This window comes from Gymnoscopelus braueri (genome assembly GCF_963280865.1).
Source record: "Gymnoscopelus braueri genome assembly, chromosome: 12".
In the NCBI taxonomy this organism is placed as follows: Eukaryota; Metazoa; Chordata; class Actinopteri; order Myctophiformes; family Myctophidae; genus Gymnoscopelus; species Gymnoscopelus braueri.
The window spans coordinates 52,562,005-52,578,197 of NC_137614.1; the positions used below are offsets into that span (position 1 = coordinate 52,562,005).

The window sequence follows — 16,193 nt, forward strand, 5'->3', positions numbered from 1 at the left end:
GTTGTGTTGTGGTTCTGTCCAGACGGTGTCTTAATGTTGTGTTGTGGTCCTGTCCAGACGGTGTCTTAATGCTGTGTTGTGGTCCTGTCCAGACGGTGTCTTAATGCTGTGTTGTGGTCCTGTCCAGATGGTGTCTCAGTCTTAATGTTGTGTTGTGGTCCTGTCCAGACGGTGTCTCAGTCTTAATGTTGTGTTGTGGTCCTGTCCAGACGGTGTCTCAGTCTTAATGTTGTGTTGTGGTCCTGTCCAGACGGTGTCTTAATGTCTTAATGTTGTGTTGTGGTCCTGTCCAGACGGTGTCTTAATGTCTTAATGTTGTGTTGTGGTCCTGTCCAGACGGTGTCTTAATGTTGTGTTGTGGTCCTGTCCAGACGGTGTCTTAATGTCTTAATGTTGTGTTGTGGTCCTGTCCAGACGGTGTCTTAATGTCTTAATGTTGTGTTGTGGTCCTGTCCAGACGGTGTCTCAGTCTTAATGTTGTGTTGTGGTCCTGTCCAGACGGTGTCTTAATGTCTTAATGTTGTGTTGTGGTCCTGTCCAGACGGTGTCTTAATGTCTTAATGTTGTGTTGTGGTCCTGTCCAGACGGTGTCTTAATGTCTTAATGTTGTGTTGTGGTCCTGTCCAGACGGTGTCTTAATGTCTTAATGTTGTGTTGTGGTCCTGTCCAGACGGTGTCTTAATGTCTTAATGTTGTGTTGTGGTCCTGTCCAGACGGTGTCTTAATGTTGTCTTGTGGTCCTGTCCAGACGGTGTCTTAATGTTGTGTTGTGGTCCTGTCTGTCCAGACGGTGTCTTAATGTCTTAATGTTGTGTTGTGGTCCTGTCCAGACGGTGTCTTAATGTCTTAATGTTGTGTTGTGGTCCTGTCCAGACGGTGTCTTAATGTTGTGTTGTGGTCCTGTCCAGACGGTGTCTTAATGTCTTAATGTTGTGTTGTGGTCCTGTCCAGATGGTGTCTTAATGTCTTAATGTTGTGTTGTGGTCCTGTCTGTCCAGACGGTGTCTTAATGTTGTGTTGTGGTCCAGTCTTAATGTTGTGTTGTGGTTCTGTCCAGACGGTGTCTTAATGTTGTGTTGTGGTCCAGTCTTAATGTTGTGTTGTGGTTCTGTCCAGATGGTGTCTTAATGTCTTAATGTTGTGTTGTGGTCCTGTCTGTCCAGACGGTGTCTTAATGTTGTGTTGTGGTCCAGTCTTAATGTTGTGTTGTGGTTCTGTCCAGACGATGTCTTAATGTTGTGTTGTGGTTCTGTCCAGACGGTGTCTTAATGTTGTGTTGTGGTCCAGTCTTAATGTTGTGTTGTGGTTCTGTCCAGACGGTGTCTTAATGTTGTGTTGTGGTCCAGTCTTAATGTTGTGTTGTGGTCCTGTCCAGACGGTGTCTTAATGTTGTGTTGTGGTCCTGTCCAGACGGTGTCTTAATGTTGTGTTGTGGTCCTGTCCAGACGGTGTCTTAATGTTGTGTTGTGGTTCTGTCCAGACGGTGTCTTAATGTTGTGTTGTGGTCCTGTCCAGACGGTGTCTTAATGTCTTAATGTTGTGTTGTGGTCCTGTCCAGACGGTGTCTTAATGTCTTAATGTTGTGTTGTGGTCCTGTCCAGACGGTGTCTCAGTCTTAATGTTGTGTTGTGGTCCTGTCCAGACGGTGTCTTAATGTCTTAATGTTGTGTTGTGGTCCTGTCCAGACGGTGTCTTAATGTCTTAATGTTGTGTTGTGGTCCTGTCCAGACGGTGTCTTAATGTCTTAATGTTGTGTTGTGGTCCTGTCCAGACGGTGTCTTAATGTCTTAATGTTGTGTTGTGGTCCTGTCCAGACGGTGTCTTAATGTCTTAATGTTGTGTTGTGGTCCTGTCCAGACGGTGTCTCAGTCTTAATGTTGTGTTGTGGTCCTGTCCAGACGGTGTCTTAATGTCTTAATGTTGTGTTGTGGTCCTGTCCAGACGGTGTCTTAATGTCTTAATGTTGTGTTGTGGTCCTGTCCAGACGGTGTCTTAATGTCTTAATGTTGTGTTGTGGTCCTGTCCAGACGGTGTCTTAATGTCTTAATGTTGTGTTGTGGTCCTGTCCAGACGGTGTCTTAATGTCTTAATGTTGTGTTGTGGTCCTGTCCAGACGGTGTCTTAATGTTGTGTTGTGGTCCTGTCCAGACGGTGTCTTAATGTTGTCTTGTGGTCCTGTCCAGACGGTGTCTTAATGTTGTGTTGTGGTCCTGTCTGTCCAGACGGTGTCTTAATGTCTTAATGTTGTGTTGTGGTCCTGTCCAGACGGTGTCTTAATGTCTTAATGTTGTGTTGTGGTCCTGTCCAGACGGTGTCTTAATGTTGTGTTGTGGTCCTGTCCAGACGGTGTCTTAATGTCTTAATGTTGTGTTGTGGTCCTGTCCAGATGGTGTCTTAATGTCTTAATGTTGTGTTGTGGTCCTGTCTGTCCAGACGGTGTCTTAATGTTGTGTTGTGGTCCAGTCTTAATGTTGTGTTGTGGTTCTGTCCAGACGGTGTCTTAATGTTGTGTTGTGGTCCAGTCTTAACACATTGGGTGCCAGAGGTTTATTAAAATATTATACGTTGAGTGCCAGCATTTCTTCCATCCACTTGCGTTATACATTTCGTGCTGTAGAAGCCCCGACGCGGAAATGCATGTAAACAAAGCGTGCGTGCGAGACGGCGGAGGGTCCCGACTAACGCCTGGAACAATAATATTTCCAACGCGACCCTCCATTGCAGCGTGATCGCCGATCGAAAACGGCTCGTTTCCACCACATTAAAAAGAAATGGAGATATTAAGCTTTTAATCAAGGAGATAACATTGAAAACGCCGACCGGAAGGATTTTTGACATGGAGCCAGATCCAGCCTCTTCTTCTCAGAAACTGCTTGGGTGATGTCAAAGTTTCGTTTTAGCGCCCCACGTGGCCCACATGTATAAAAATAGAATTGGGTCAAAAACGGTCCGGACCGTTTTCGGCACTTCTCGTTTGGACCCTCAAAAACGGTCCGGACCGTTTTTGGCATTCAATGTGTTAATGTTGTGTTGTGGTTCTGTCCAGATGGTGTCTTAATGTCTTAATGTTGTGTTGTGGTCCTGTCTGTCCAGACGGTGTCTTAATGTTGTGTTGTGGTCCAGTCTTAATGTTGTGTTGTGGTTCTGTCCAGACGATGTCTTAATGTTGTGTTGTGGTTCTGTCCAGACGGTGTCTTAATGTTGTGTTGTGGTCCAGTCTTAATGTTGTGTTGTGGTTCTGTCCAGACGGTGTCTTAATGTTGTGTTGTGGTCCAGTCTTAATGTTGTGTTGTGGTCCTGTCCAGACGGTGTCTTAATGTTGTGTTGTGGTCCTGTCCAGACGGTGTCTTAATGTTGTGTTGTGGTCCTGTCCAGACGGTGTCTTAATGTTGTGTTGTGGTTCTGTCCAGACGGTGTCTTAATGTTGTGTTGTGGTCCTGTCCAGACGGTGTCTTAATGTCTTAATGTTGTGTTGTGGTCCTGTCCAGACGGTGTCTTAATGTCTTAATGTTGTGTTGTGGTCCTGTCCAGACGGTGTCTCAGTCTTAATGTTGTGTTGTGGTCCTGTCCAGACGGTGTCTTAATGTCTTAATGTTGTGTTGTGGTCCTGTCCAGACGGTGTCTTAATGTCTTAATGTTGTGTTGTGGTCCTGTCCAGACGGTGTCTTAATGTCTTAATGTTGTGTTGTGGTCCTGTCCAGACGGTGTCTTAATGTCTTAATGTTGTGTTGTGGTCCTGTCCAGACGGTGTCTTAATGTCTTAATGTTGTGTTGTGGTCCTGTCCAGACGGTGTCTCAGTCTTAATGTTGTGTTGTGGTCCTGTCCAGACGGTGTCTTAATGTCTTAATGTTGTGTTGTGGTCCTGTCCAGACGGTGTCTTAATGTCTTAATGTTGTGTTGTGGTCCTGTCCAGACGGTGTCTTAATGTCTTAATGTTGTGTTGTGGTCCTGTCCAGACGGTGTCTTAATGTCTTAATGTTGTGTTGTGGTCCTGTCCAGACGGTGTCTTAATGTCTTAATGTTGTGTTGTGGTCCTGTCCAGACGGTGTCTTAATGTTGTGTTGTGGTCCTGTCCAGACGGTGTCTTAATGTTGTGTTGTGGTCCTGTCTGTCCAGACGGTGTCTTAATGTCTTAATGTTGTGTTGTGGTCCTGTCCAGACGGTGTCTTAATGTCTTAATGTTGTGTTGTGGTCCTGTCCAGACGGTGTCTTAATGTTGTGTTGTGGTCCTGTCCAGACGGTGTCTTAATGTCTTAATGTTGTGTTGTGGTTCTGTCCAGATGGTGTCTTAATGTCTTAATGTTGTGTTGTGGTCCTGTCTGTCCAGACGGTGTCTTAATGTTGTGTTGTGGTCCAGTCTTAATGTTGTGTTGTGGTTCTGTCCAGATGGTGTCTTAATGTCTTAATGTTGTGTTGTGGTCCTGTCTGTCCAGACGGTGTCTTAATGTTGTGTTGTGGTCCAGTCTTAATGTTGTGTTGTGGTTCTGTCCAGATGGTGTCTTAATGTCTTAATGTTGTGTTGTGGTCCTGTCTGTCCAGACGGTGTCTTAATGTTGTGTTGTGGTCCAGTCTTAATGTTGTGTTGTGGTTCTGTCCAGACGATGTCTTAATGTTGTGTTGTGGTTCTGTCCAGACGGTGTCTTAATGTTGTGTTGTGGTCCAGTCTTAATGTTGTGTTGTGGTTCTGTCCAGACGGTGTCTTAATGTTGTGTTGTGGTCCAGTCTTAATGTTGTGTTGTGGTCCTGTCCAGACGGTGTCTTAATGTTGTGTTGTGGTCCTGTCCAGACGGTGTCTTAATGTTGTGTTGTGGTCCTGTCCAGACGGTGTCTTAATGTTGTGTTGTGGTTCTGTCCAGACGGTGTCTTAATGTTGTGTTGTGGTTCTGTCCAGACGGTGTCTTAATGTTGTGTTGTGGTTCTGTCCAGACGGTGTCTTAATGTTGTGTTGTGGTCCTGTCCAGACGGTGTCTTAATGTCTTAATGTTGTGTTGTGGTCCTGTCCAGACGGTGTCTTACAGTCTTAATGTTGTGTTGTGGTCCTGTCTGTCCAGACGGTGTCTTACGCCCCGTTCCTGTATCCCACCAACGCTCTGGTCCGGGGGCGGAGCAACTCTGCGCTGGACGCCTGCCCCGCCCACACCCCGCAGCCGCGCTACCGCGCCAACAACGGGCAGAGGGGAGGCGGGGGCAGCTTCACACCCGCAGCCCGCATCAACAGCAGCAACGTGATGCAGGAGCAGAGTAAGAGTTAACACATGATTCACATCATATATATATATATATATATATATATATATATATATATATATATATATATATATATATATATATATATATATATATATATATATATATGTATGTATGTATGTATATATATATGTATATATATATATATATATATATATATATATATATATATATATGTATGTATGTATGTATGTATGTATGTATGTATGTATGTATGTATGTATGTATGTATGTATGTATGTATGTATGTATGTATGTATGTATGTATGTATATATGTATATATGTATATATGTATATATGTATATATGTATATATGTATATATGTATATATGTATATATGTATATATGTATATATGTATATATGTATATATGTATATATGTATATATGTATATATGTATATATGTATGTATGTATGTATGTATGTATGTATGTATGTATGTATGTATGTATGTATGTATGTATGTATGTATGTATGTATGTATGTATGTATGTATGTATGTGTATATGTATGTGTATATGTATGTGTATATGTATGTGTATATGTATGTGTATGTATGTATGTATGTATGTATGTGTATATATATATATATATATATATATATATAGAAGTACTCTGTTGCAAGTAAAAGTTGCGATTAAAAATTTACTTGAGTAAAAGTACAAACGTATTGGTATCGAAATGCACTTAAAGTACCAAAAGTAAAATTACAAAAATGTTTGAAATTTAGCCTAGGTGTAAAATTGGGCTCAAGTGTTTAATGTATGTTTTATAATGTAATAAGTCATATCTGCAAAGTAACTTTCAAATGACCTAAATGTATAAAGGGCAGAAGTGGTTACTGTATATTTTGTAATAATAATCAAAATCTACAAAGTTTTCAAATAATTGTAGTGGAGTAAAAGTACAATATTTGCCTCTGAGATGTAGTGGAGTAGAAGTAAAAGTATAGACAATTGGAAATACTCCTGTAAAGTAAAAGTACCTCAAAATTGTACTTAAGTACAGTACTTGAGTAAATGTTCTTAATTACTTTACACCACTGGCTTTATGAATACAGAATCAATGAAAAGCGTTATTTTTCAACCTATCTTTATATAATTGGTCCTCATTAATGCTCATTATAATATGATTCCATTTCTGTCTACTCACTCTGTGTCTCAGAGGAAGGCTGTGGACAGTTCAGAAACCTGCCTACCAGTGACACGTGCTTCAGAATCCCACCGCACTCTATCCGGAGGCCGCGCCCCTTAAACCCAAACACGCCCCCCCCATGGCTGTCTTGAGTGACAGTGTGTCCACATGAACACGCTACAGGCTATCTATCGATCTAGCGACGCAATTATTATATTTAATGATATTACAGTAGTTAGTTCTTCTAGATGGCCTTTTAGAACGCCATTCTGTTTGCTGCTGCTTTTAACAGTTAGTATTTCCCCCCCTTTCTCCCTATGAATGGAAGTTTAGTTTAACTGTTTACTGTAACTGTACATATATATATATATATTTTCTACTTGTTTATTTGCATAGCATTGTACAAAGGACCCCAATGGAAACAAGCCATAGTGCTTTCTTGGGTTTAAAATCCTCTTAGCAGACCTTGTACTGAACTGTACGTTTCTGTGCTTGTCTTTTATATCGATATTCAATCAATACTATGTTAGGATAATAATAAGTAGGTCTAAATGCCACCCAACTTGAACTTAATAATATAATATAGTATGGAGTAGCCTATATTTTTAATATTTAAGAGATGGATAGATATATAATAAAAACATAAATGCATGCATGTATACAGTTAAAAAAGAACTACAAGAACAAGTGAATGCATAGAGGTGAATCACCATAGTCTTTCTAATTCAGTGCCTCATCATCGTCTTCTGGGTCATCTTTCTGCTATTGCAGAGCTTCTTATTGAAGAACTTCAATTGAAGAAAAAAATATGTACAGTTACAGTAAACAGTTAAAATAAACCTCCATTCATAGGGAAATCGTCCAGAAGAGAAAGGGGGGGAAATAATAACTGTTAAAAGCAGCAGCAAACAGAATGGTGTTTTAAAAGGCCATGTAAAAGAACTAACTAATATCATTAAATATAATAATTGCGTCGCTAGATCGATAGATAGCCTGTAGCGCAGGGGTCTTCAACGTTTTTCAGTCAAGGACCCCCTAGCTGAGAGAGAGATGAAGCAGGGACCCCCACTACATTGTATATTATTGTGTTGCAGATTAAACTATTTCATAGAGTGCTTCATTCGCTATCATCAGCGTTGTGTAAATTCAGGTTTTTTGTTCATTTCAGACATTTAACCACTTAAACCTTCAATACTTGGTACTTGATTTTCTCCTTTCCTCCCCCTACACCAAACCTCTTTGCCAAAAATAGCCGATCTACAAGATGCTAGGGTTCAAGTGGTTAATGTAAAAAAATAAATCCTATCATAAAGATTTGGCGGACCCCCTGGAGAAACTCTGAGGACCCCCTAGGGGTCCCGCACCCCCTGTTGAAGACCCCTGCTGTAGTGTGTTTATGTGGACGCACTGTCACTCAAGACAGCCGTGGGGGGGCGTGTTTGGGTTCAAGGGGCGCGGCCTCCGGATAGAGTGCGGTGGGATTCTGAAGCACACACCAGTGACATCATGGATGGGGAATCCAGAAACTGCAGACTTTCTATTCTTGGAAAGTCAGCATGCTATAATGGAAGCTATTGTTCTCCCGTTGATACGAATCTACTGTCCACAGCCCTCCTATGAGACACAGCCCTCCTATGAGACACAGGCCGAATAGATTTTTTTTTTTTACCATTTTATAATGAGCATTAGTAAGGACCAATTATATGAAGATAGGTTGAAAATAATAACTACATTGAATCCATTGGAACAACAGGTTTTTTTTCTATTTCCTGTAAATGAACAGTTTTGGAAATATGAGGTTTTTCCACCTGACAGAGTCCATGTTCCTGTTGATGGTAGTTTGCCGTCTTGGTTGATTGATTGACAGGTATAGAAGACGCCGCAGATTACGACCCGAACCTCTTGAGCGACCCCCAGTGGCCGTGTGGGAGACACAAGAGAGTTCTGATATTTGCCTCCTATGTGGTGAGTAGTCCATGTCTGTAACGTGGTTCTAAATAGAAGAGGCAGCTCTACACAGATCAGCGTAAAGTGGTAAGAAGCGCTGGCACTCGATGTGTTATAAACCACTTCATCACTTCATACATACCATAGAGCTTGTACATCTGCTATTTTGGAATATTTTTGAAAAATCTTGAAAGTCTTGTGGAAAATGTTGAATATTTTTACATATGTTTTTAACACAAATCTTCTCTTCTGGGGGTCCCTGGCACAAAACATTATCAGACGGGGTTCCGCGGCCAAATATTTATCACTTTTGGGGTCCTTGGCACAAAAAACAGTTTGAGAAGCACTGCTGTAGAGGAACAGTAATATTTCAATAGGAGTGATCTCTGTTTAACAGCCTCAGACTGGGACCTCTGCCCAGGGTTATTTTCAGCTCTTATTGTCAGAACAAAGTCATTTATGTACCACAGAGACAGGGTATAAATATGACTTTGACCTTTGACACTATGGCTCCATGTAATGCTAAAGGAGTTTGTTTGTGACTACCGTTTTTTTCCCTGGTCCTCACAAGAAAAATTGCGGTTTTACGGTTAAAAAGTAAATGTTTTAGAGATACGTTTACGATTAGAAAAAGATTCAGGTTGGTGTTAGGTTTAGGATTAGACATTCATATGTTTGGTTTAGGGATTGGAAATAGAGTTATGCCTGATTGACACAACCTTTTGACCTATATATATTTTTAAAGGGAAAATGTTTTGAGATGGGGGTTCGCGACCAAATACATATCATTTTGGGGGTCCTTGACATGAAAAAAGTTTGAGCACCACTGATATTATAGCAACACACGTTTTTCAGAAAACGTGTTAGGATTTAGAAGACATTTGTAGAATCCCCCCAGAAGCAAAGATTTGAGTTACAAATGTTCGCTTTTAAAAAATAGATATATTCAAAGATTTGCACACATTTTCACGATTTAAAAAAAATAGCAGATCTAAAAGCTCATAGCGTGGCACTCTGTATAGCTTGTATATCTACTATTTTTGAATAGCCCAAAGACATCTATCTATTGAAATGGTTAATAAGTCATTTGTTATGCTTCCATGCACATTTCTTGTAATCCAGTCTATAACTGTCAGTATCCAGTTAGTCATCATTATTGAATCAACATTAGAATGTTCAGTTGTCACCAAGCTGTCTGTATGACTGCATGCAGCAAACACAACACATTCCTATGACTATTGAGTCAGCTACCAATGTGTGGAGACAGCCCCTACACGACATGTTGTGAGCTTGTAGATCGGCTGTTTCCCACCGAGTGTTTGCCCCAGAATATTGATACTATCATGGGCTGATAACATTTAGTTTTTCATGCACCACATTATGTGGAACAAACTCCCAGACAATTGTAGATCTGCTGCCACTCTTATTTCTTTTAAATCACAACTAAAGACCTTCTGTTCGCCGCTGCCCTTTGATTGGGTTATTGTTCTTTCTCTTCTGCACTGTAATTGTCTCCGCCAGGCCGAAAGGCATGGCGAGAGAGTATGTTTTCGCCCCCGTCCGTCCGTCCGTCCGTGTGTCCTGTCTGTGTGTTAGCAGCTAATCTCTGGCACCGTTGGCCCGGTCACTCCGAAACTGTGCACACACACTCCCTGGATGCCAATTCAGAACCTCTGCCCCAATTTTTTCACATGGGCCTGTTATAGCGCCACCAGTAGGCCGATTTGTGCAAAACCCTTTTTTTCTACATTACTCCTACAGATTTTATCCAAACGTCATGCAAATCGGTACACAGTATCTCTATAGTCATGTGATCAACACAAATCTGTCCGATTTCCCATATTCCATCCTCATTGCCTATGGTTGGCTTCCAAAGTTTGCAGGATTGGTCCGTTTTGAACAAAAAGCCTCAAACTATGCACGCAGCTTGCGATTTCCGTGAATTTTCACACGCACATTCCCACTAGGCCGAGGAAGAAATGCCACCCTTTTCACATTGGCCTGTTATAGCGCCACCAGCAGGTCTAATTTAGCAAAACACATATTTAGAACAAAATGCCTCAAATCATGAATGCAGTGTCCGATTGCCGTGAAAGACCTAAGAATAAATGGCACCCTTTTCACATTGGCCTATTATAGCGCCACCAGGAGGCCACAATAACGTACCTGACCTGGCGGAGACCTGTGTTGTATTTAGTTTGATTGTATCCTAATGTCGTTTTATAATCGTGTTGCCTTTGCCTGATGTTCTGTGTTTTGCCTTGTTGTTGAAATGTGCTGTAGCTTTACCATATATACCAAATATGTTGCTACAAGTTTAACGTAATTGCAACCCCGGTGGTTCTACTAGCCTAGAACCACTGGTTCTTCTCTCTCCCGGTCCCAGTATATGTTGTGGTTGTCTGTCTGTGAGAATGATCTCCCCGCTCAGAGAGAGCCGCTCGCTAATGTCACATTGCGTCTAATTTAACTCTGCGAGGGTACAGATAGAACCAAATGGACCCGTGGTCCATGTAGTTGTACCACCCACTCATATTGAACAATAGGTCCTAATTAAATTGTTTATGAACAGTAATTGTGTGTGTGTGTGTGTGTGTGTGTGGCCGTCCTCTTCACGTTGGTCGTGACGGCCGACCTCACTGTTTCCCCTTCTTTTAATTTTTTTACCGTTTCTTGATAAAATAAATATTTCTTCTTTTTTTGATTGCCAATGCGCGACCCCAACGGCACCATCCCGTGACCCCACTTTGGGTCGCGACCCAATGAACCACTGTGCTATACAAATAACACGGCCTTGCCTTGTGTTTTACTCAAAGAATAGAGTCCTCACACTCTAGAACAAAACTATTATTTATTACCACCCAGTTGATGTGAGGAGCTACCATAAAACATTTCAATAGTTCTGGATCTATATTACACTTTGAATGCATCAGCAATTTCTTCTTTTTCTTAACCAATGTTGTCTGTTCTCTCTCTCTACTTTTTATTGTTTTTAAATGGCTTTTTAATGTGTCTGTTGTTTTTAAATGTGACAACAAGCACCATGCGTTGTGGAGAACGGTATTTTGCTCCCTTGTATGCCTAGTGTGTATTATGGAAGTGACACCCTCCCCCATCTCAAAATATGTTGTTCCAGGGACCCCACAGAAGCAAAGATCGGAGTTAAAAAAAGATTTGCACAAATGTTTCACGATTTTTTCAAAAAAATAGCAGATCTACAAGCTCATAAGTGCCACGCTATGAGCTTGTATATTTGCTATTTTTGAATAACCCAAAGAAATGTTAAAATGACACAGATGTGTTCCCGGTCTTAATGGACTGACACTGTGTATGTGCATGCTTTAATGTCTGTGTGTTTGTGTGTTTGTGTGTGTGTGTGTGTCCCTGTCAGACGACTGTGATTGAATATGTGAAGCCGTCTGACCTGAAGAAGAGCATGAACCAGACCTTCAGAGAGAAGTTCCCTCACATCAAGCTGACACTCAGCAAGATCAGAAGGTACAGAGAGAGAGAGAGGATCAGAAGGTACAGAGAGAGAGAGAGAGGATCAGAAGGTACAGAGAGAGAGGATCAGAAGGTACAGAGAGAGAGAGAGGATCAGAAGGTACAGAGAGAGAGAGAGAGAGGATCAGAAGGTACAGAGAGAGAGGATCAGAAGGTACAGAGAGAGAGAGAGGATCAGAAGGTACAGAGAGAGAGAGAGGATCAGAAGGTACAGAGAGAGAGAGGATCAGAAGGTACAGAGAGAGAGAGGATCAGAAGGTACAGAGAGAGAGAGGATCAGAAGGTACAGAGAGAGAGAGGATCAGAAGGTACAGAGAGAGAGAGAGAGGGGTCCTTCTAGCAGGGCTGTGACACAAGCCTACCAGGGGTGGAAAGTAACTAAGTACATGTACTCAAGGTCTTTTTTACTATAGTAGAGTATTTCCAATGTTCTGTACTTCTACTCCACTACATCTCAGAGGCAAATATAGTACTTTTACTCCACTACAATTATTTGAAAACTTTAGTTACTAGTTACTTTGTAGATTTTGATTATCATTACAAGACACACGTTACCCACTTCAGCCCTATATACATTTCGGCCATTAGAAAATAGCCGAGCTACTTTTATCTACTACAAATATTATTAACATTGAGTGACTGTAAGTTCTTCCAGGGGTGAAATGCTCCTTTAATGTAAGAATAATGTAGTACTTTGTCCCACCACTGTGTGTCCTCAGCCTGAAGAGAGAGATGCGTGCGCTGAGTGAGGAGGGCGGGCTCCAGCCCGTCACCATCGCCATGGCCTTCGTGTACTTTGAGAAGCTGGTGCTCCAGGGCCGTCTCAACAAGAACAACAGGAAGCTGGTGTGTGCGGCCTGCGTCCTGCTGGCCGCCAAGATCAGCAGCGACCTGCGCAAGAACGAGGTCAAGCAGCTCATAGACGTGAGTATATAGGCCCGTCACCACCAGTGGTGTTAAAGTAACCGAGTACATTTACTCAAGTACTTGTACTTGAGTACAATACTGAGGAAATACTTTTACTTCTACTCCACTACATCTCTGAGGAAAATATTGGACTTTCACTCCACTAGAATGATTTGAAAACTTTAGTTACTAGTTACTTTGCAGTTATAAATGATTATATCATAAAACATACATTAGCCACTTCAGCTGTATTTTATACCTAGGTTATTTGGAAATGGCAGATCTACAAGCTCACAACGCGTTGCATCGCGACGTGTTGTGAGCTTGTAGATCTGCTATTTTCAAACATTTTAGTACTTCAGCCAAATATTGTCTTTTTTTTTTACCGTTTCTTGATTTTAAAAGAGTCATATTTTTTGGGTGCCACTGCGCGACCCCAACGGCACCTTCCCGCGACCCCACTTTGGGTCGCGGCCCATAGTTTGAGAGCCGCCGGTTTAGAAGGATAATAATACCTAAACATAAAGATGTGTGTGTTTTCTTTTAATCACACAGAGGCTGGAGGAGCGCTTCCGCATCAACAGACGGGAGCTGATTCCTCTGGAGTTCTCTGTGCTGGTGGCCTTGGAGATGGGCCTCTATCTGCCTGAGAGCATGGTGATGCCTCACTACCGCAGACTGGTCCTACAGGGCTGACCCCGGGTCAGTCTGGATCAGCCTCTCTACCGCAGACTGGTCCTACAGGGCTGACCCTGGGTCAGTCTGGATCAGCCTCTCTTACCACAGACTGGTCCTACAGGGCTGACCCTGGGTCAGTCTGGATCAGCCTCTCTACCGCAGACTGGTCCTACAGGGCTGACCCCGGGTCAGTCTGGATCAGCCTCTCTTACCACAGACTGGTCCTACAGGGCTGACCCTGGGTCAGTCTGGATCAGCCTCTCTACCGCAGACTGGTCCTACAGGGCTGACCCTGGGTCAGTCTGGATCAGCCTCTCTTACCACAGACTGGTCCTACAGGGCTGACCCCGGGTCAGTACCGCAGACTGGTCCTACAGGGCTGACCCCGGGTCAGTACCGCAGACTGGTCCTACAGGGCTGAAGTGAACCTGGTACAGGCTGACTCTGGGTCAGTCTGGATCAGCCTCTCTTACCACAGACTGGTTCAACAGGGCTGACCCTGGGTCAGTACCGTAGCCTGGTCTAGCGGGGCTGAAGTGGACCTGGTCCAGGCTGACTCTGGGTCAGTACAAGTATCTTCAGAGAGCAGCAGTTGTACTAATGTAGCGGTAAGGTAGGGCTGGGTTATATATTATATATATATATATATATAATGTAGCCAGTAAGGTAGGGCTGGGTTATATTATGGACACAATCAAAATGTCACAATCATTCTTTTGACCAAATACCTTGATATGACCTGTGAGTCTGTGACCACTGTTTGGAGCATTTTTTAAAGTATAAAATAAGGCCTAAGTACTTAAAACCAGGAAAAGATGACACTTTTCGTCATGACAATATTACATATCAGTCTAATATGGATGTATTTCCCAGCCCTACGGTGAAGGGTCTAATAATGACTGATTCTGGATCAGAACTGAACCGAGGTGAGATGTGGGCGTGGCCTCTTCACTCTGGTCTGTGGTGGAACAAACCGGTTCTTCCACAGACGGCACTTTGTCTAAAATGCATCGTTTGTACGTATCGTCGCTGTCAGGCCGAAACCCTGTATCTCTATATTTCAACTTATTATGTTTTTTTCCCCCGTAAATTAACCGCCGATCTACAAGCTCAAAACGCGTCGCGGTGCGATTCACTTTGAGCTTGTAGATCGGCTATTTTTGGGGATTTGAATTTTGGATTTGAATTCCGATAAATCGACTGTTTTGGACGTATGAGGTTTCCACCCGACAGCAACCACACGCTAGTATGAAGAACATGATCTCTACTTTATTTTCTCTAACTGGTGAACCACCGGCCACCCGGTATGAAGGATTCTACTCGTTCTCACATCTTTAGACGTAACCGTTCAACAACACGTATTTTGAATGTTTTGTGTGTTTTTTCCACGGGGTCGTGTTGATCCATGCGCTCTATGTTAGAGACGTCTTGTTCTTTTTTTACCGAGCACGTTTTGGTGTCCTAAACTTTGGTTTATTTTTTTATCGACTTTTATCGATAAAATTGTATTCTTAGCTTAAAAAAAAGCGTATTTAATGATGAGGTACGAGACTGGTTGTGTATCTGTGTGTGTGTTTGTGTGCTTATGGTGTGATACGGCTTCATGTTCTTGGTGTAAACTGTACATTCACGTCGGTGGAAAGTTTGTTCTGCTGCACTTTGTAAAAAGCCTGAGTTATACGTCGCCGCACGACGGCGTTTCGCACCGGAAATAGCCGCCGTTGGGCTTGTAGATCTGCTATTTGTGGAGCGTGACGCGGCCGTACGACGGAGCAGGACTTGGGCTTTATACGATCTCACTATATACGGCTGTTTGTTTGTAAAACACTTTGTGTCTTCTTCACTGTGACGTCACAGCAGTGGTTCTCAACCTGCGGGGCCGGCCGGGGGGGCCACTGAGGGGCCTCAAGTGGGCCCCCCAAATGACGGTGTTCTTTCTTTAACCCATTAAAGCCGGGAACGCATCTCTGTCTCTTTTAGATTTCTTTGACTATTCAAAAATAGCAGATATACAAGCACACCGAGTGCAGCGCTATGAGCTTGTAGATCTGATATTTTTTGGGGAAAAATCATGGACTTTTTGTGCAAATCTTTGAATATATATAGTTTTTAATGCAAACATTTGTAACTCAAATCTTTACTTCTGGGGGATTCTACAAAATGTCTTCTAAATCCTAACAGATTTCTGAATAAAAAATGATACATATTTGGCCGTGGACCCCCATTTCAAAATATTTTGTTCCAGGGAGTCGGGACCCCCAGAAGTTGTAACAAGAGTTAAAAATGTTCGCTTAAAAAAAAATACATATTCAAAGATTTGCACAAATGTTCACGATTTTTCAAAAATAGCAGATCTACAAGCTCATAGCGCGGCACTCGGTGCCGCGCTATGAGCTTGTAGATCTGCTGTTTTTGAATAGCCTCAAAGGAATCTAAAAATGACTCTCCCGGTCTAAAAACCTTGGGAAAAAAACGTTTTTTCTTTGCGATATGGATAAATAGGAACTTAAAAGTAAACCACGTTGGTTCCATTGATTGATCATTAAAATGACCATGCTCTGAAAACGCATGCAGCCCACCCATCTGACCACTAAACAGAGATTATCATGCAGCCCACCCATCTGACCACTAAACAGAGATTATCATGCAGCCCACCCATCTGACCACTAAACAGAGATTATCACGTAACCATTGTTTTATACTTTGGCCAATAAAAAAAATAGCAGATATACAAGCTCATAGCGCGGCAAATCTTTAAATACATATATTTTTGGGG

The 16,193-nt window shown here is 42.4% G+C and overlaps 1 protein-coding gene across 1 annotated transcript in view; it reads left to right on the plus strand.

Moving 5' to 3' along the window:
* The window catches only part of LOC308096661 (CDK5 and ABL1 enzyme substrate 2-like), a gene marked incomplete at its 5' end in the record, with an annotated part of 32,547 nt that extends 16,815 nt beyond the window's left edge, over positions 1 to 15,732 (plus strand). The window contains 6 exons of the mRNA XM_080444073.1: positions 5,053 to 5,242; positions 8,250 to 8,347; positions 11,721 to 11,827; positions 12,553 to 12,757; positions 13,295 to 13,768; positions 13,926 to 15,732. Of these exons, the coding sequence (XP_080300199.1) occupies positions 5,053 to 5,242; positions 8,250 to 8,347; positions 11,721 to 11,827; positions 12,553 to 12,757; positions 13,295 to 13,435 (741 nt within the window). The 3' untranslated portion in view covers positions 13,436 to 13,768; positions 13,926 to 15,732. The remainder of the gene's footprint in view (positions 1 to 5,052; positions 5,243 to 8,249; positions 8,348 to 11,720; positions 11,828 to 12,552; positions 12,758 to 13,294; positions 13,769 to 13,925) is intronic.
* Positions 15,733 to 16,193: the final 461 nt, after the last annotated feature.